General features: G+C 44.3%; 1 protein-coding gene across 1 annotated transcript in view; it reads left to right on the top strand.

Annotated features, from left to right (window-relative positions):
* The window catches only part of POLN (DNA polymerase nu), a 2,377,116-nt gene that overhangs the window by 1,482,548 nt on the left and 872,590 nt on the right, over positions 1–21,978 (top strand). Inside the window, exon 17 of the mRNA XM_086964459.1 lies at positions 3,827–3,880. Within this exon, the coding sequence (XP_086820585.1) occupies positions 3,827–3,880 (54 nt within the window). The remainder of the gene's footprint in view (positions 1–3,826; positions 3,881–21,978) is intronic.

Consider the following 21,978-nt stretch of genomic DNA (forward strand, 5'->3'; position numbering starts at 1 on the left):
TTTCAAACATCACAGAAGAACTGCAAATTGCGAGGATTGTGGCACTCCAAAACAGAATGGTCTTCGACGTCGTGTTGGCTGATCGAGGTAGTGCATGTCGCATCATCGGGAGCATCTGTTGTGTTTACATCCCTGATCACACCCCTTCAGTTTTTGATGCAATCTCTAAACTGCATAAAATGACTGCTGCGATTCATCCCGATTCAGGAACATGGACTTTAAATGGCTGGTTATGGACATTGTTTGTTACCTGGGGCTGGAAACTGTTGACAGGTCTACGTATATTCTTTGCGATCCTACTGTTACTCTATTTATGTATACAATGTGGCCCAATGCTTTGTTCCTTTTGTGTTTCACTTTGTATACCCACCAAACGCAATGTTAAGAATGTGAACGCCCAATATGTATTAGACCAAGAAGTTAGTGTTAATATGAACATTGATGTGCAGGATGTTTTCCTTGATCCTGTCGAATCATAGAGATGTCTTCAGCTAATGCTAAAAGTATTGTCTGTGGAAACTAGCAGAAATCGCTGTTAGCATGAGCTGAAGCCATTTTGGTTTTGGCAGCCATTTTAGTTAGCCATGTGCTCGCCATGAGCTCCCGTCTTCATTGTTGCCTGCCCCTGTATTTCGATTGAGTCATCAACTATAATTAACACTTTCAGCACTGAGCCAGAGCCTTGCGCATGCTCAGAAAGGCTTGTAGCTGTTAGAATGCACCTGTCTTAAGTGTAACTGTCAGACAATGTCACCTGATGCAAGCAGTTTCGTTACCCCTTCCACTCTGTTGACTAAGTATTTTCTACTGGTACATATCTGTGAATAGGTATTCTTGTGTATACTTGTACCGCCTCTTTTTGAATCTCCGTGCTTACTCTGCAGTAAAAGGTGTACATAAGCACCTTGGTTTCTGTATTCTTTGTACTGCCTCATACATTGTCTGAGGGTTCTGTATCGATGTAGTCCCCACTCATGAGTGTTGATAATAAAATATCTGTTTAATATTACAGCTTCCGTGCCAATCTCTATATTGTTAGTCCAAGGACTTGAGGACAAAGAAGGGAGAACCCCTGCCCTGGTGGGCCTTTGAAAAGGCTTGCTCCCACAATATGGTATACCAAGATATGGTGGCGCTTCGCACCTGGGCTTCTTTCCTTTCTAAGGTGTTGTCCCCATTCCATTTTGGACAATCTGTCATCCTGCCCAACTTTTATGCTCCTCTACATGCCTCTAAAGAGGAGAAATGACTCCACCGTGTGGACCACACAAAAGAGTTCCAGGTGAACGATCAACTGTTCGTGGGCTATGTAGACTCTAAAAAAAAGGTTGGGCAGTTCAGAAACTAACCATTTTGCTCTGGGTCATTCTCTGTACTAAGATTTGCTACGCCCTGGCTAAAAGCAGCCTCATGAGGACTTATGGGCCCATTCCACCAGGGGGAAGGCTGCTACCACAGCATTGCCTTATGGTGTCCCAGTCCTGGATATCTGCCAGACAGCAACATTGCCGTCCCTGCGAACGTTTGCCAAGCACTACTGCCTGGGAAGTCAGGTCTGCAGGGACAGGCATTTCACCTGTTTGGTTGTGCAGGAGCAGGACTAGTTTATTTAATTTGTTCGCAGCCCACTGCCAGGATGGTGTGGCTTGGGTATCTATTCAGAGGTAGGGAACCTCCATCTACAAGTCTCTATCAGATGAACAAGTTACTTACCTTCGGTGACATATTATCTGGTGGAGGCAATATCTAGCTGCAGATTCCTTCCCTGGTGGCATCGTCCACTACCACCAGTATAAATGTGTTCACTGATGCTGTTGGAGGGTCATAGTGGGCCAACAACGTCAGCCCCTACCCTTTCAAAAGCTGGGTTGGAAGGTGGCACAGGAGTTGCAAAACTCCTTCACCTTCTGGGACAGGCCTCGCTAGTAGTAGTTGGTAACTAACCTACTCCATATTTTGGCCTGGCCAAGATGCCCAGCTAAATGGATGTCATTAGCCAAAGTGAATAAGAATTATCTATCCTTCTGAGGCACTGCCACTCTCCTAGTGATTTTGTAAAATACTACAGGAGCAGAAACCCCTCAACCACATTGGGATTGGGGTAGATAATCAGAATAAACATATAATATCCCAACTGGTATTATTGAAAGACAAATAAAATAGATATGCAAAAAGCATTATCAGAACAGAAATAAGGAGACCCAATAAGTATTTCAAATGTGCTCATCGCATCATGTATTAGATAGAAGTGGTTAGGCAATTTACAGTTGTAGCAGCACTGTAGGTAGACAAATAACAACCCAACCCAAATTGTACTTGGTGCTCAAGGTGTGCAATTGATTGTGGCAGTTCGCATAGTGGTACGCGTAGCTCGCGTAGTGCAAAGTGCAATTTGCGTAGCTTCACGTAGCGCTACTTCGTGAACTATGCCCAGCCCTAATAATTATCGTTCAGTTTTGTTCCTTTTTTTTTGGGCCCGTCGGCTATAAATGGCAATGTGGGGAAGTTGTTTTTGTGTGTTTTATATCTCCGAAAATCTTAGCACAAAATCTGTCTTCGGTTTTGGTGCCAATAGGTGAACGCCATATTAAACGGGCAGCAAGTGCTGGGACTTGATTTGATTAATGTTTGTTTTTAATATTTATCTGGCACCATCTGTGATTTACATATAGATTTTTTTAATTAACATGGTGCCGGCTTCGCACGGCATCGATGCAGCCGGTGAGATGGAGTGCAGAGCATATTTAAAAGTAATAGACCTTAAAGTGAAAGTGCTTGGGGTGCTTCATTAAAACAAAGCATGTCATGCCTGCAGTATGAGCAACTCAATAAAGAAAATAGTGCTTAGAATACTAATAAACAGAACCATGTAACAACAGAAGTAAAGGGGCCAGTAGCCATGGGAGGTTACAAATGAGGAAAAGGTGGCACTAAGGAGGGAGGGACTAACACACCAATTACTCAATCAGAAGCCTGCATTTACGAAGGGAAAGCAGAAACCAATGACAAATATGGGCGGAGAGGGGGCAGGGCTTCTCGTCCATACTCTACTACAGCAGCTCGCCAGACAGCGCATGCGCGCTGACTATGGCTCGACCTAAGAATGACTTGGCCTACATGGAGGATCTATTAATTAGCTTCAGTAGCTATAGTTCTTAAAACTGCATTTCTAAATTGTAGCATTAAAACAACTAACAGCTTAATTGAGTTTGAACAAAATCTGGTGGGCTATGCTTCAGTTACATTTTGGAGGATACTTATATTCAAAGTTCATCGATTGACTTCTTTATATGATATGGGAGCCTGAAGTGTTCATAAGCTCCTACTTGTCTTCTTTATGTGCTAGCTATCTGGACTGCAAATCCTCAAATAGGAGCTGTGGGTGGGACAGCCCTCAGTACTTGAAGACTGTGCATGAGCAGTTGCAGCAATCTAGTAAAAGTAGTCAGCACTTCAGCAATAGAAATAACTCTGATATTATCCACTGCCTATATCTACTTTTACTCAAGGGGTGGCAGATCTACAGCTAAATGGTAATTTTGATATTTTTGAAGAACAAGTGACATTCTGTTAATTGCTTTGGGATCAGCAGCTTATTAACGGATTATAGCAACATAATTTATTAAAGATAGGTTTTGTGAGTGATGAATGTAGCATATTTTAATTTACCAATACCTGCCATAGCATTTTATACATATTTTAAATTGTTATAGTTGGAAAGTTTGTATTCTGATGTTGATTATTCTCCACAATGATAAATGCAGAGCAGAGCCTTAATATTTCTTTATTTCTAGACACATTACAAAATATTATATTTTTCTCATAGGTCCATAAGATTAAATCGGCTTTTGTGGATGGTTTGCAGTCATGTATTAAGAAGGTAAAGAATCGACATTTATATTCCAAACTCATCAGGAATGAGGATAGTGGTTCTAGTACCTATTATCTATGTCTAGGAGATTTAAGGAGCAGATGGTCCTCAAATCTCTCACAGATCTGCAATGTTAGGTTGATGTTTGTGAAAATAAAAAAACCCTTGTCTTTTTCTAATGGGCAGCTATCTACGGATAAATTACTGAATTAAGAGTTATAGTTTTAGATCTTATATTACATTTGTAATACAATTACAGTGATATATGTTGGACGATAAGCATTGGCAAAGTCAATAGGTGTGGCTCTTTATTAGGGGAATGGTTCACTAATAATTGGACACTTTTGAGTGTGCTGTCCTCAACTGTCCTATAAAGGAAATCCCATTAAAAAATAGAACTCTAAGCTTCAACGATACTGAAGCTGGGAGTAGACCTCTGATGAACACACTGCATTTACAGCGTTAATCTGTGTCCCTAAACAATAGTATTTTAAAAAAGAGAAAGAAGATGAAATTTGAGTTATAAGTGAATAAAAGCATGCACTGCAAAGAATGGCATAGTAGATAAACGTTAACCAAGAACTATTTATTTCTCTGCATTTTTAAGAAGCCATTTTCGGAATAAAAATGCTATAAATCAGCAGCATTCTCTCAGACAACAAAGTAATACAAAAAATACATGTTTGACTAATGGGTACCACTGTTTATTTATGACAAGTGAAGCATGCACTGTCTAGACAAAAAATCCATAAACGAGCAATTAACATGTTGTGTGAACCAGGCATTAAAGAAAACAAACTGAGTCACAATTACAAGCTACATCTCATGTCTCATCTGCAGTCTAGCAAAATGACTACTTGATACCCCATCACCAAAGACAAATTACAACGCAAATGGTATAGTGTAGTCATCCACAGAATGCCGTGGCCTTGATAGACAGCCCATCCAACCAGTGGCACACCTTGAGGTGCCAAGTGTAACAGGTCAGCGGTCCTTCTGCTGCTCCTCTACAAGGGATGCTGCAGAGCGGCTCTGCGGTGAGTGAGCAGCAGGCGAGACCCGCCCTGCCCAGCACAACACCATGTGTGCTCCCGGAGGACCCCTGCCTGCAACACCAGCACAGGGAAGGCCTGACAGGCGCAAGCATAGCCTTGTTGCAGCCAAAGCCCCGGATAAGGCATAAACACAGTCTCCGGCCCGGGACAAGGGTGGGATAGTCTGTGGCAGTCCGGGGCAGGACGAGGCTGGGCTGGGCCACAGATCTTGGTCTTTGCAGCAGAGGTTACCCACACCCGCAAAGTGAGACTCTTGAATTCCCTGAACGTATATTATCATAATTGAGTTGTAAAGCTATAGAAACCGAGCGGACAAAAATGTTATTATTATTGTATTTTGCATTCATGATAGCCTTTGTTCTTTTAATCTAAATACTTTGGGATTTGTTGCTAGTGTTAACAATGTCTAAACAGAAAGTCGTAAAAACCCCATCAGTGTTAGCCACGCTGGATAACTACTTAGTGAAAGTAGTTAATAAAATTAATAATGAACGGAGATTATCGTTAGGCCGGGGGAGTCCTCCTGCTATATCCCCTACACTGCCTAACCCATTGCCCGTATTACCATTGGATGATAGCTGTGAACTTGGTAACCCCGATGTTTTAATAACAGAAGTGCCAGTCCAATCAGCGTCTAGTCAGGATATACTGACCCAGTATCAGCAGGAATCACATGAATCCCTTAAAAATAAAACAGTTACATGGTTGCATAAGCAATGTGGGTTCCCAATTACCTATTCTGATCAAATACTGACCACTAGAAGGGTAAATTGGATTGGCAATTCCAGTAGGACCTGTAGGGGCGATTGTGTTATTGTTAATTTTAAACATCCTCAACACGTCACAACCGTCCTGTTAAGAGCAGCCTCCCTAATTTATGATGAGGATAGTATATGTGTGCGTCCACTTGGCTACTTCTATAGTCATCTTATTAAAGCGCCCCCTGATAACAACAGACGTAGACCTTTTACATCTATCCATCGCCCAACTTTTGAGGTTCCAACGCAAAACAGATATCAAGCCCTAAGTTCCCTGGATTTAAATGATTGACATACCCGGGTTTGTGGGTCTCCCCTGTGTGTGACTCCAAATAGCCAGGTGAACGAACTAAGCGAAAAACATATAGATTCGGAGCAAGCCCTGATGGCCGATTCAAATTTGATTAATGATAGCGGGCCTAAAACTGTTTTTACAAAAGAGAGGATGGTAAACGACCGAGGAACCGTAGATGTAGATAATCTAAATGCTGGCATAGTTGTGGGAGAGTATAGAGGGGATGATATTAATTGTTACACTGCTCAAGACCAGCCTGATTGTGGCAATATGAGGGGAATATCAATTGTTAGCTGGAATATAGCTGGGTGGGCCTCCAAAGAAAGAATGCTGGGGTGGGCCGATTTCATTAGATCACATGACATCCTGTGTCTCCAAGAAGCCTGGTGTTCCGCAAAACCCAGTTATGATGGATTTGTTTGCTATCATCTAGAAGCAGTAAGTTCGCGGCACGGTAGAGCAAAGGGTGGATTGCTTATTTTACTATCTTTAGATTTAATGCTGACTGTAGTTAGACATTTAACTGTAGGAACACATTCTCAAATCTTATGGATACATGAGAAGGAAGGCCATGAGGTGCTTTTAGTCAATTTTTATAATAATATATTTGACAATACATGGCACAAAGTTATAGTCGAATTAGAAAGTGCCATAGCGAAGCTGATAGCAGAGGCTAAAACTACCTTTGATTTCACCTGGGTAGGTGATTTTAACTCTCCGATCTGCCCAATGTCATTTTCACCGGCATGTGGGATACAAAATGACAGGGGTGATAACACCCCCCATTTCCCACATAACATGTATGGTGAGGCAATAAATAATATAATGTCAACTTATGATTTAGAGCTCCTACAGCCTGCGAAAGATGCCCGTGGCCAAACAATTCCTACCTACACAGGCAGGAATACTAATTCCCGCATTGACCATGTTATGGTCTCATCAAATATTGTGTCATACTGTGTGACTCCGGTAATTGAGGAATCCACCCTAAGTGACCACAACTGTATCCTAATGAGAACTGAGATTTGGAAACGTAGTACACTGCGGACGTCCAGAATCATAGTTAACATTGAACCACACCGATTAAACGGGACAAGGTTAAGGTGGAAAGGGGAAAAATCTGAGAAGGTAATGAGCATAATTATATCTAAATCTATGGTAAATATTAATGGTACACCAGGGAGTGCTTCGGCTTTTATTTTAGAGAATTTTATTAATATTATTAAGACTATAGATACCTTATTTACAGGGACCAGAAAGGGGAAAACCGTCCATAAAAAGGGATGGTTCGATCATGCATGTACAGTCCTCCTTTCTTCGCGAACTCCGCTACGAGACGGCCGAGGATACATGGATTCATTCCTTTCCCTGCAGATGCCGCTTTTGAACATCCCTGGCCCGAATTAGCTCGCTGATTCCGCCTTTGAATAGGTGACTGATTTACATTTGCTGACTATTCATTTCGTGTCTTCACGTGGTATGTTTACTGAGACCATTGTCTATATGAGATTACGGTGTGTCTAACCAGACTTGCTGATTCTTTCTCCACGAAGGATATGTACCGAGACCATTGTTCATATTAGATAACGATTTGTCTAACCAGATTTTTATTTGCTGATCCTTTCTTCATGTAGTATGTTTAATGAGACCATTGTCCATATGAGAGTACGGTGTGTCTAACCAGAACGACGTTCCTTCCAGTATTCTTCAGTGGTTTTGAGACCATAGCTTGGCCCTTCAACTCAGGCCTTACCAAGCCTAACTATTCTGCTTAGTGGGAGTAACCACTCCCTCTCCGCCTACGATAACAAGCTTCTTTGGTTGTGCCCCCTCCCCTTTTCTTCTCGTCCTGATGAAGACCCCAATGCAAGGGATCAACTTCTGCCTGCCTTTACAATAGGGGTCGAAACGTCGACTGTCTTGTGTGTTTTTTCAGCTTCATTCCAGGAATAATGATATTCAGCACATTTATGAAGCATGCTATGTTATAATAATGATTTGGAACTTATGGTCACCAATAATTTGAATTAGCTTAATAATCTTCGATTGATTGTAGCCTTTGGCTCTGTTTTTATGTCACTTACCCTTCCTACACTCACTGCACTAATCCCTCTCCCCCTTTACCGTGGCACTTTATAAAAGCTATAATTGTTACCTTAATTGCCTGAACGAGAGGCTGAGCTACATTGAAAATAAATACAATGTGAGCAGACTATTGTCAATTGATTTTTTGTTGATTGATTGTCCATATTTCTTTGTTTGTTTACTGGGACCCCTCTCTCTCAGCAATATCCTTTCTCAACTACAGCAGGCGTTAGCTCTTAGGCCCAGGGACAAGAACAAAGTGATACTTTTAAGATGTGATTACAAATTGGCTCTTTCCAAAAGGAAGAGGGAGTTGCAGCAAGAATCTTGGGACAACTTTACACAGGCAGCGGATACTTCCGACTGTTGCCTGTTTTGGGCAACAGTAAACTCCCCCTTTCTTATGGACGCTAAAGCCCCACATCTTTCGTCCCATGTTAGTAGTGCGGCCTGGGTCACCCACTTTTCAGCCATATTTCAAACTGTAGGCCATAATGGTGTGAAACAAAGAGTATGGCCTATAGTTCCATTAGACATTACTCTAGCTGAGGAGGAAAGCAGTATTAAGGCCAGTAAAGGGGGAAAGGCCCAGGGACCAGACGGGGTCCCTATTGACGTCTACAAGGTCTCCCACTGTTATGGGGTCCTATACTTACTTTAGTTCTTAATGCAGCAGTGACTACCATGATTCCACCAACATGGGGGGACGCTATTATTGTCCCTATCCACAAAAAGGGTGACAAGTCAGCAGCATGTAATTACCGCCCGATCAGCTTACTCGACTCATCTGTGAAAATCATGAGCAGAGTGTTGCTGTTCAGGTTGGAAGAGTGGGCTGATGAGAAGGGGATCCTAGCCAGCTCACAGTATGGTTTTAGGAAGGGGCGTGGTACATTAGATCAATGCTTAAATCTAGATTTACTAATTGGCAAATACACCAAGGCCAAGCGTGGCACTTTATATCTTTGCTTTGCTGACCTGAGCAGTGCATTTGATCTGGTCGACCACTCAATTTTATGGCCAACCCTGCTAGAACTTGGTGCACCTGAGGAAATTATTTTCTTTATAGCCCGACTCTATGAAAAGATGCAAGCCTGTGTGCGCTACGGGGTAAGCGGGGAGTGTACCCTTAATTTTTATGTAAAGCGTGGAATAAGACAGGGTTGTGTCCTCGCCCCCCTGCTTTTTACTCTTTTTATAAATGCTGTTGATTCAATTTTAAAAACAGTCAGAGCTGATGCGCCTCAGGTAAAAGGGTCAGAAGTGCCAGTACTGCTCTACGCAGACGACGCTGTGTTATTGTCAAGGACCCCTATAGGTCTCCAGCGTCTGATGGACCGGTTCTCCGTTTTTATAAAAGAAAAATTAATAATTAATAAGAGCAAAACCCATATGATGATCTGTGGGGCTAGGGCTAATAAAAATCATGCATTTTTCATAGAAGGGGTGAAAGTGCAGCAAGTCGAAAAATTTTGCAATTTGGGTGTTACTTTTTCAAGGGATGGTAGTTGGTCCCAGGATCTTGTAAATGTAAGGTCTAAGATGGCAAAAAGCGCCTATGGAATATTTAGATTCGCCTCTAAAATCAGCGATAGATGAATCGGTGACATGATGCAGATTTAACAGGCAAGGAGTGTCTCGATTGCATTATATGGGGCCGGGCTGTGGGGATATTCTAACGTAGACTGTCTGCAAACGGAAGAAAATACCTTCCTTAAAAAACTCATTTGCCTACCCACCTCTGCTCCAACCGATTTAATCCATAGGGAAGTGGGGAACGCCTATTTACGTGATCTTATATCATTAAGGCCTTTAATGATTTGGCGCTCTATTTGGCATAAGGAAGAGACAGCCTTTAACCAACACTTTATTACGGATTGCCTTGACCTGGTTAATTATTCTAAGATCCCCTGGCTAAAGTACATCGTAGACAGTTTTCAGGCAATTTATGGTCTTAATATAACAGTGGAACCCTATGTTGCAGGAGATCTCTCTAAGCAGGAGATGAAAAACAAATTCATGTTGTATAGAGCCCAAAAGCGTTTAGTTATCAATGGCCACCTGACCACACTTAACCTCTATAACAAATATATCAACTATGAAGGCTTTCGTATTCGTATTCCAAAACTTTTATTCGATTAGCACTTAGCAAATCATAAAAAGTACATCTTAATTACAGTACATGTTTAAATCACATTATATATTACAGATAAAAACTGATTGACTTTAAAAACTATAAATAAAAACAATTATGACAGTTTGTGTACAAAAAGGTATGAAATCATGAAAACGGTAGCTCAAACTGAACAGCGAATTTTCAAACATGATTTCAAAAAGCGAGCTACACATTTAGCAGCATTTTGTAAGTCTAACGACTGCAGGGCCAGATAAGCTAGACGACAAGTACTCAGGCACATTGCACGAAGAAGGGGGATAATCCAGTGCTTGCGGGGTTGTTCGTAGTATCAGCAAAACATAGTTACATGTAATGTGAACTGAGATGATATTCCAGCACACAGGCATTTAATCAAATCGTGGGACCAGTTTAATTCAGTGGGGAAGGTAACAAGACGAAAGAAAGAATTAAAACGAAACCTGGTTAAAACAAACTTTTCATAGTTAGACAAGAAAAAAGTTAAATATGGTTGGATACCAACAGTCGTCTGGACCACCTCTACTCCAACCAATCTAATCCATAGGGAAGTGGGGGACGCCTATTTATTTGATCGTATATCATTAAGGTCTTTAATGATTTGGCGCTCCATTTGGCATCAGGAAGAGACAGCTTTTAACCAACACTTTATTACGGATTGCCTTGACCTGGTTAATTATTTTAAGATCTCCTGGCTAAAGTACATCGTAGACAGTTTTCAGGCAATTTATGGTCTTAATATAACAGTGGACCCCTATGTTGCAGGAGATCTCTCTAAGCAGGAGATGAAAAACAAATTCATGTTGTATAGAGCTCAAAAGCGTTTAGTTATCAATGGCCACCTGACCACACTTAACCTCTATAACAAATATATCGACTATGAAGGTTTTCAACTATACTTGAGCCAGGTAACTAGACCAGCCCACAGGTTTGTTCTTACGAGACTTAGATATGGACTGGCTCACCATTTAGTGGCTTTTCCTCATCTTAAGAAGCGCCCTGTTGGTCCTTGTCCATGTGATGGACATTCGAAACAAAGCACACTGCACTTTATGTTAATCTGCACCCTTTTCATGAATCTTATGGTGGCCTACCTGAAACCAGTGTTTATAAACAATGGTATCTATAATGTTGAGGAGGCAATGAAGTTGATTTATGATATGAATTCTCCTGATAAATGTTTTATTACTCCTACTTTTCTATGTAAATCCATTTATTCCAGGAAAAGTATGATATTTTAAATTTTGTATCTCGTTTTTACTTGTATATCATCACCTAATTATATGTTTTTGCATGTATGCTTTTATGGTCATTTGTATAATATGAACCAAATAAAGCTTCATGAAATGATGAGGTTCAAGCTGCGCCAAGTCTGACAACGCAAAGGAGAGTCCATCGATGCCTTCTATGCCTGATGCGGAATCTGGCCATCACCTGCACAGCGGACAACGAACCGAAGGAGATCAGGGTGCAGACCATCCAAGGATGTCGAGACAAGGTACTCAGAGACCTAATTTTGCCCCAACCCAACATAAGCCTAGAAGACATCCTTATCTTGGTGCAAATGCATGATTTGTCGACAGTGAGGGCCAGAAAATGGACCAAGCCTTTACAAGAACTCAGGAAAAAACAGTAAATATCAAGATGGAGCGTGCTGACGCAATCCGGGCAAGAAACAGGTGTGACGCGAACAGAAAACAGAAATTCCCAACAACCAAGTCAAAGTGTGGGTACTGCGGCCAGGCGGACACCCCGCCGGCAAGTGCCCCGCGTAGCGCCGGACCTGCACCAACTGCAGAATTCCCAACCATTTTGCGGTGGTCTGCCGGAAGAAGTTCCAAGGAAAAGACGCCAGAGGTCAGAGACCACTATCAAAGGTGATACACCAGCTATCCATCACGAACATAGAGCTTTGACCTGTGAAAATTGTACCTACTCATCAGTGCTGTCCGGCAAGAGCATTGGCCACTTAAGTAAGTTAACAGGGTTCCTCTTCCTGGTCAAGTGAAGATCTTTAGTGAAACATCAACTTGAAATATTCCCTTTAATAGATGAAAAGTCCCTGGAAGTAATGTTTTTAACTAGAACATGGCTTAACGAGGGAACAATGCTGGATGCAGTACAGGCCATCCCTGCGGGCTATAATATGATCAAACAGGATCAGGTAAATAGGAAGGGGCATGAAGCACTAGCTATTCAGGCCCATACATCGGCACTTTTTGGGGCCTTAATATACACTTAGAGGGCCTGCATTGTCTGCAAGGTACTAATCAAATACAAACTCCAACTGCATTTCAACTCATACAATTGGTGAATTCGTTCATTCACAAGAAAGGTCACCTTCTCGACCCGGGTGTTTACCAATATCTGTGACCTGTCTGTAAACATGCTCCTTCTAGGACTGTGGTCTTATTACTTGATAGTTCCAATACTAGTTACCTTGCATAAAATCCTTGCCCTAATTCTAAGATGATAAATTGGTGCTGGTCTAAACCTGTTCTCACAGAATTTAACCTCCTTCTAAATTCCATGAAACTAGATATTAAGGATTCTGTGACTGATGGCGACCAGGCCTTCAAAGAGTGGATTACCACTGTGCTTGATAAACGTGTCCCTTGGTGAGAATGCACTGGTCTAGTGGTAAATAGAGAGGCCTGCGCCGAGGCTTGACACCCAGCTACGAGATCTGCAAAAGAAATGCTGAATTCTGGAACGAAATTGGAGAAATACCTAAGATGTCTGTAATAAGCAGGACTGTGGGACGGTGATAAATACGTATCACTATGCCATTAGGAAAGCGCAGGCAAGCTTCTTCTCCAGGAAAATTGATAATGCTGCTAACTCAGCGAAAGAAGTGTTCTTGATTGTGAAGTCATTTACTGACCCCAACGTTAAAAAAAATATAATCCCCATCAAAATCCCAAAGTAATGAATTATTCACTTGGTTTTCTAGGAAAATACTCAATATTTCTGTTTTCTTCCCGACACTAGGAAGGGCTGCCCTCTCCTTCCTCCCTGCACCCCGACAAAACAACTACCCGGTCTGAGGCATGAATAATTTGATTTCTTGTTCTGTACCCCTTGAGGATGAGAATTTTGTGGGTCTGGTTAGGAAAGTAAAATCTGGCTCTTTATTTGACCTGAATCCACCTCATATTTTGAATCTTGCAGCAGGAACTATCCTAGAAAATCATCACTGGTCTTGGATGCTAAGAGACACTTGTTAGGGAACTGCCTTCTAGACATCAAATCAATTGTCATTTGTTGATGGAGGAAGTTCACTGTCAGGTGTGAGTCCAGTTTCATCAATTTATTTTCCATTTTTTGATTGTGTCCTCTCTTTGGCCAAAGAGTGTTCTCCAGTATTAGGGGTGTCTTTCATAGATTCACATGCTTGAATAATTCCCAGTCGTCAAAGTGGGAGTCCCATGGTACATAAATTAGTAGTAAGAAACATATATACATAAATTACATACATATATACATATATAGATATATACATAAGTATATAAATAGATATCAAAATATATCTAAAAGAAATAAAAACTAATAGTACCATAGAACAACATTAGCCCATAGAAAGCATTGAGGGAGAGTTCACTTTAGTAACATATCCATGTCATTATAATAGTCCACATTCCAGCCAATCAGGCTGTAACACCCTCTAGAACCTTCTCCTCAGTAGCTCAAGCCCTCAGATTTTCTACTGCACGTTGTGTGAAGGGAGTCTCCCTGAGCTCTGCTCAGTTTCTTCATTCTACAAACCATCTAATCTTCTACAACATGTCTTCTACAAAGAAATCTTTATTCCGGCCTTGTTCTGCCTGTGGAAAACTTCGCCTTTTCTCTGCGGACCCTCATAAAAAATGCATCTACTGCTTGTACCCGGACCATGAGTTGAGGAGTTGCAAGTTTTGCAGAACTTTTTCTTCAAAGACCCTAAAGGATAGAGAGGCCCTTCTCCTTCTGTGGCTACAGAGGTTGAAGACTTCAGACAACCCCGTGTCTGATATAGAGAGTGTGTCTTCCTGCCATTCTAGGACCACTCTGAAGTGTGGGTCAGAGACTGAGCTTCCTTCTCCCTTTCTTAAAAAGAAGAAGCTTGTCGGACGCTCCCAAGTCTGTCTCTCCACGGGATCTGCCGGCCTCTATGCCTACGGGACCTAGTTCTCTGGCGTCGCAGTCCCACTCTGTGCCCTCGTCATCCAAAACGAGTGCCAGCTCGTCGACGCGCCCGTCGACGATGACAAGATCCATCGACATTGTACCTACTTCAACGACGACCTGCTCTATGTCGACGAAGACGACGACGACGTCTGCATCATCGATGATGCACCAAGAAGTCAGGCCTATATCATCCATTGTGAAGATCTCGTCGACGGCGAAGAAATCCGTCTCGTCGACGACCTTACCTGAGCGTCACTCATCGATGAAGTCTTCGTCGACGCGTCACTCGTCGACGCTACCACCTTCGTCGACAGTAGCCTCGTCGACGTCGAGTACCTCGTCAACGTCTACCTCGTCGTCGATGGCTCCGTCGACGCTGAAGACCTCGTCGACGACAATGACATCTTCGTCGGCGGCAGTGCCGTCGACGACAAAGGCCTTGGCTTCGTCGATGGCATCCGCTTCTTCGTCGACTCTTGGGACATCATTGACGAATCCCTCGATGACGACTTCGACGATGAGCTCGTCGACGGAACCGTCGACGGAGCAATATTCTCTGGCAACTGCAACCACCTTCACAGTGTTGACAGCTACTACTGTTTAACGTCCAGCTCCACTGGTTCTGAGTCCTATTCAACATGGGTCAGGTCCCCCTGCTCAACTCTTTGAGTCTGCACAGGAGGAATCTTCTGATGGCTCTTACGCTGATGACATCTTTCGTCCTGCAAGTAGCCCGTCGGAGCTACATATAAAGTATCATGACGAGGATGATGATGATAATGATGAGAGGGGGTCGCACATCTCAGTTCGAGATGACCAGCAGGATGTTGACCACGAAGTTCCTATGGCACAGCTACCAATGACTTTAATCACTAACCTTCAACACATGCTAGACGATTACAATCGTTGTTTCCCACCTTCTTCACAGGCCTCTCCAACTCCGCCTCCTCCAACACAGGAGTCACTTCAAGTTGCACAGGCATGATCACCAATTCCTCATGACCCTGGTACTGATGATGATATTCAGAATGATACAGACCAGGATGATGACGCTGTCCTAGCGGATTGGGACAACTATCAGGCCCAGACTCCATCTCCTTCTCCTGCCTCTCCTCTGGCTTCTCCCCCAGTGGACATTGGGGGTTTCCACCTTTTAATGATGAGAGCAGTGAAGCGTTTTCACTTGCCTATGGTCGTCAAACAACAGGACTGTTTTCTTAATGATTTCAAGGATCAACCTTTAAAGCAAGTGCATACCATTCCAATCATTGATTTCATTTGGAAGGAGGGACTCAAACTCATGGAACGACCTAACTCAATCCCGGCTGTGCTTTCACGCCTCGACAAAAAGTATAATGCGCCAGAAGATTCACCTGCCTGCCTTGTGTCTCAACCAAAGCCAGACTCAGTCATTACACAAGCTGCCCAAAAGAGGTCACGCAATCCGGCTTCTCCTTTAACATCCCCGCCGGATCAGGAAGGTCGCCGCCTGGATACCATTGGCAAAAAATTCACCACAATGGCTGCAACTACGGTCAGGGTGTCAAATTCCTTAGCCATCCTCGGGTGATACGACCGTCGGATCTGGTCGGAGATCGCAGCTTTGGTCAACCTAATTCCTGAATCCTCCAGGGCAGAGGCACAAAAGATCGTGCAAGAGGGCCCACCATTCTTTAGCCCACTCTGCCACCCCAGTTCAGACATGGCCATATGCAAATCAGTTGACCCTGTGTCTCATGGGAACAGTCCAGCCCGAACTGCCAAGCTGTGCCTTCCCTGGACTGGATTCAAGCTTCCTAGGACCGGTTTCTGGCATTACAGCCGTCTTCAGCCAGGCTTGCTTGAATCCAATGGCAAAGTGAGCAAGGGACTCACGTCTGAGCATACCCTGCCAACTTATGCCGAACAAACCGGTACAAAAGGGGGTGGTGATGGATGGAGTATCTGAACCATTCAAACACTCACACCCAGTCAACAGATCTGGGTTTATTCCATCATCGTTCTTTAGCCCACTCTGCCACCCCAGCTCAGACATGGCCATATTCAAATCAGTATGACTCTGTGCCTCATGGGAACAGTCCAGCCCGAACTGCCAAGCCATGCCTTCCCTGGACCAGATTCATGGGAGCAGTTCAGCCCGAACTGCCAAGCCATGTCTTTCCTGGACTGGAATCAAGCATCCTAGGACCGGTTTCTGGCTATCAGCCATCTTCAGCCAGGATAGCTTGACTCCAGTGGTGTGGAGAGCATAGGACTCACGTCTGAGCATACCCATCCCACTCGGGGTGACAAATGCAAAAATAACAGTTGATGGACAGAATGCAGAACAATGTCATACATTCACCCGAGTACAGAGATCTGGGACTAAATCCATCGTTTTTTTGCACTCCACACCACCCTGTGGCTGTAATGCCAGAATCCGGTCCTAGGAAGCTTGAATCCAGTCCAGGGAAGGCACAGCTTGGCAGTTCGGGCTGCACTGTTCCCATGAGGCACAGGGTCAACTGATTTGCATATGGCCATGTCTGAACTGGGGTGGCAGAGTGGGCTAAAGAACGGTGATGGATTAAACCCAGATCTGTTGACTGGGTGTGAGTGTTTGATTGGTTCAGATACTCCGTCCATCACCACCCCCTTTTGTACCGCTTTGTTCGCCATAAGTTGGCAGGGAATGCTCAGACGTGAGTCCCTTGCTCACTTTGCCACTGGATTCAAGCAAGCCTGGCTGAAGACGGCTGTAATGCCAGCAACCAGTCCTAAAAAGCTTGAATCCGGTCCAGGGAAGGCATGGCTTAGCAGTTCAGTCAGACTGATTTGCATATGGCCATGTCTGAACTGGGGTGGCAGAGTGGGCTAAAGAACGTTGATGGAATAAACCCAGATCTGTTGACTGGGTGTGAGTGTTTGAATGGTTCAGATACTCCGTCCATCACCACCCCCTTTTGTACCGCTTTGTTTGCCATAAGTTGGCAGGGATGCTCAGAAGTGAGTCTCTTGCTTACTTTGCCACTGGATTCAAGCAAGCCTGGCTGAAGACGGCTGTAATGCTAGAAACCGGTCCTAGGAAGCTTGATTCCAGTCCAGGAAAGACATGGCTTGGCAGTTCGGGCTGAACTGTTCCCATGAGGCACAGGGTCAAGGCTGATTTGCATATGGCCATGTCTGAACTGGGGTGGTGTGGAGTGCAAAAAAACGATGGATTTAGGCCCAGACCTCTGTACTGGGGTGAATGTATGACATCGGTCTGCATTCTGTCCATCAACTGTTATTTTTGCAGCAGTCTTTAGAAGGCAGGGCTGGCTTAAGGCTACGTCTTTTCAACCTGAGGTGCAAGCAAAGGTACTCGATTTGCCTTTCATGGAGAGTACCTCTTCGGCAAGCACGTGGATGGCGCCTTAGAGTCCATCAAGAAAGATACGAACACTGCTCGCGCCCTGGGATCTCTCCAGTACCGGAAGAGGCCATTTCATGGAGCACGTGGCAGGGGAACATCCTCCAATTTTCCAGGCTTCTCCCAGTACCGCTCCTATGGTGAAAACAAGCAGCACTACTCCAACCAAAATCAGAATAGGCAGTCAGATTCCAGGCCTTATAAGAGAAAACCCACCTACAGAAGAGGTACCACCTCTAAAAAACAATGACTTTCTAAAGACCAAGTCTTATCCTGCTCTGAAGATTGGAGGTCGAATCTTTTACACTTGGTCGAAAATAACTTCAGATCGTTTGGTCTTGGATGTCATCTCAAAAGGCCACGCTCTCGAATTTTTTAAGTTTCCTCCCAACCGCCCTCCCTCTGGTCCCCCTCCAGCACACTTGAAGGAACTGTTTGCACAAGTTACAGTTATGATCCATAAAGTGGTTCCCCGATTACAATATGGGACGGGCTTTTATTCCCGCTTTTTTCTTATCAGGAAGAAATCGGGAGAGTGGCGCCCGATCTTAGACCTCCGAGCACTCAACAAGTTCATCATGTCCCAAACATTTTGAATGCTGACCTTGCTGGGAGAGTAACTCCTGAATCCCGAGGAGTTACTCTCCACAATCGACCTCCAAGATGCATACTTTCATGTGCCAATCCATCAAAGACACAGGAAGTACCTCCTTTTCGAAGTAGGATCAAAACACTTCCAATTCAAGGTTCTACCTTACGGCCTTCGTTCCGCGCCGAGGGTCTTCACAAAGATCATGGCTCCGCTTGCGGCTTATCTACGCCTATAGGGCATACAAATCTACCTTTATTTAGACGACTGCTTGATAAAGGCCCCAACCTTTCTCGTAGCAGAACAACACACTCAGACTTGCCTGTCAGTCTTCCAAGACTTGGGTCGTTACATCAACCACGAGAAATCGCATGTCCGTCCAGCACAACAAAGAGTCTTTCTAGGAGCATTAATAGACGCACATCTAGCAAAGGTGTTTGTTTCGCAGGAGCGCCAAGATCGCATTGCCAAACTGGTGGCTCTTCTACGCTCAAGAAAGTCAGTTTCTGTCCGAATGTTAAAATCCTTTCTGGGCATGACCTCGTCCTGCATACCGCTGATCCCCAATTGCAGGTTACACATGCGAGTCCTCCAAGAAGAATTGGACAAACAATGGCGGCAAGTCTCAGGGACATTCAACGACAAAGTCTTCCTGACCCCTCGCATCCAGGGCGCATTGGAATGGTGGGATCACCTTCCAAACATTGCAACAGAGCGTCTGTTTCAGGAAATAGCCCCCACACTTACCCTTACGACGGATGCTTCCTTAGAGGGTTGGGGTGCGCACCTCGAAGGGTTGTCAGTCAACGGCAAATGGACGGCAGACCAGCGCAAGTGGCATATCAATCGGTTGGAACTCTTGGCTATCTTTCTCGCCCTGAAATCTTTCCGTCTACTGGTGGAAGGAGAGTGACTGTTGGTGCGTACGGACAACACCACCAGTATGCACTACCTCAACAAGCAAGGGGGTACGAGATCACTTCTGCTCTCCAGACAGGCACAACAGATCTGGGAATGGACAATACAACATTGAGTCCAGTTAACTGCAGTTCACGTACCGGGCATCTCCAATGCCCTTGCAGACTCTCTCAGCAGGTGGCCACAGACAATCACGAGTGGGAACTCCATCAGCCAACTCTGGAGTATGTATTTCGCCTGTGGGGCCAGCCGGAGCTGGATCTGTTTGCAATTCCACTCAACCGCAAATGCCTATGCTACGCAAGTTGGCATCCCCACAAACGGTCGAGCGGGAATGCATTTTCGATCAACTGGTCGAAAAAATTCGTATAAGCTTTTACGCCGATCCCTCTTATACCTCGCCTCATGCACAGAATGAGACTTCAACCATGTCACATCCTGTTGATTGCGCCCAGGTGGCCGCGTCGACCATGGTTCACGGATCTTCTTCTTTTTTCCCAGTGCAATATGATCCCTCTTCGCCTCCTGCCTCACCTTCTCACCATGAACCACGGGCAGATATGCCATCCAGACCCGGCATCTCTCCAGCTTCACGCTTGGAACCTGAGCACAACGAGTTTGCCCATCTAAATATTGATCCGGACTGCAGGGAGGTCCTTGCTCACGCACGGGCTTTCTCCACCACCAAAACCTATAAATTGAAATGGACGCGGTTTTGTGTTTGGTGCCACTCGGAAAACATTGATCCTATGCTCGCTACTCCTGAGCAAATCTTGCCCTTCTTCCTCCTTTTGGCAAAGTCGGGACTTTCACATTCCACTCTCAAGGTTTTCCTGGCTGCACTTTCACGCTTTCGGCATGATGGTTCCACGTCTCTGTATTCCTCACGGATCATTCGCCAATTCTTCAAAGGTCTGTTCCAGATGTTTCCACCTATCCGGCGTCCTCCACCTTCTTGGCGTTGGAATCTTTTCGTGGCCCAGCTTCTTAAGCCTCCATTTGAACCTATCCACTCAGCAGATTTGAAATTCCTCACTTGGAAGGTTTACCTACTCCTTGCACTCACGTCCTCCAGGCGAGTAAGCGACATGCAAGCTAATCCAGCCTCCGTTTCTTCAGTTTTCCAAGGACGCTGTTGTACTACGTACAAACCCTAGGTTTATACCCAAGGTCCCCTCGGACTTCCACCTTAACAAACCTGTCATACTCAAAACCTTTTTCCCTAACCCTCAGTCTCCTGCTGAGCGTACTCCTCATTCCCTGGACTTGAAACGATGCCTCAAATTCTACATCCAATGCACAGCTGCCTTTCGAAGGTCAGACCAGCTCTTTGTGGCTTATGGACGGATGCGCAAGGGACATCCAGTCATTAAACAGACCATCGCTCGTTGGATTACTTCTGCCATATCCTACTGCCATCAACGGGCTGGCAAGCCTCTTTCTGCTCCGGTGCGAGCACACTCGACGAGAACAGTAGCATCCTCTACTGCCCTATTTGCTGGAGTGCCAATACATCAGATCAGCAGGGCGGCAACGTGGTCCAGCAGGCACACGTTCACGAGGCACTATTGTCTGGAGACAGCTAACGCTGCGGATACTGCTGTGGGTCAAGCGGTGCTGCGAAATCTCTTCAAATAAAGGTGAGCCTCTGTTGCTTCCCGCCTCCTGTCATAAAAGGTTTTATTGTGCATTCATGTACATGTTTCAAATGTGTATTGATATGATTGCTCTTTCTTTTTGCCTTTTATGACTCTAGTATTATGGCGTACTGCTTTCTATTCTTATTCAAGCATGTGAGTCTATGAAAGACACCCCTAATACTGGAGAAGAACAATAGTTACTTACCTGTAAACTGTGGTTCTCCAGTATTGGTGTCTTTCATAGATTCACATGTGACCCACCCTTCCTCCCCTCAGAGGCTCTCTTCTCCTCCTGCACTCTTTGGTCACTCTTGTGCTACGCAACTCTTCTCTACGACACTCTATTAAAATCTGACACAGTACTCCACTCTACGCCACTCAACTATATGCCTTTCCACTCTATGACACCCTACTCCCTCCATGACACTGGACGCTACTCCATGATGCTCCACTTCACTCGTCTACATGCGACTCAACTCTATTTTATTCCACTCCATAGCACTGTACTTCACTTTACGACAGTGCACTCCACACAACTCTCTTTTACCCCACTAACTTTTAGCCATGCTGAGCAGCAGCACTCAGTTGTATAACATTGCTAAAACATATTGGCAAAGCCAATAGCAGTTGCATAGGCGAGACCTATTGGCTGTGCCAATGCTCGTTGTTGTTGTAAACTGACCTATGTACTGATAAGTTTGTTCACAAAATGCAGAATCGTAGTGGGTTGCAATTTGACCTATATCATGAATATTCATGGGTTGGGTTGCAAATTGCGATCCACTAGGATTGCCCACCATCACATGGATGGTATCCTGCTGGGGTCAGCAGACCACCATGTTTATAAGTGCCTATATGAGGAATTGTTTTGTATTTAAATGCAGCCCATTTTCTGTAAAAGAAAATGGAATGCCTAAAATAAATAAATGAAAATTACACAAACTTTTTTTAGAAGCAGGCAGTGGCCCCATAGAACACTGTCTACTCCTAAAAACGTCTTTTTTTGCCAACATTTACAACGGGAAAGGGGGCTTATAGGGGCCCCTTCCTTTCTGGG

Source organism: Lissotriton vulgaris, chromosome 3_2 (assembly GCF_964263255.1).
Source record: "Lissotriton vulgaris chromosome 3_2, aLisVul1.2, whole genome shotgun sequence".
Lineage (NCBI taxonomy): Eukaryota > Metazoa > Chordata > Amphibia > Caudata > Salamandridae > Lissotriton > Lissotriton vulgaris.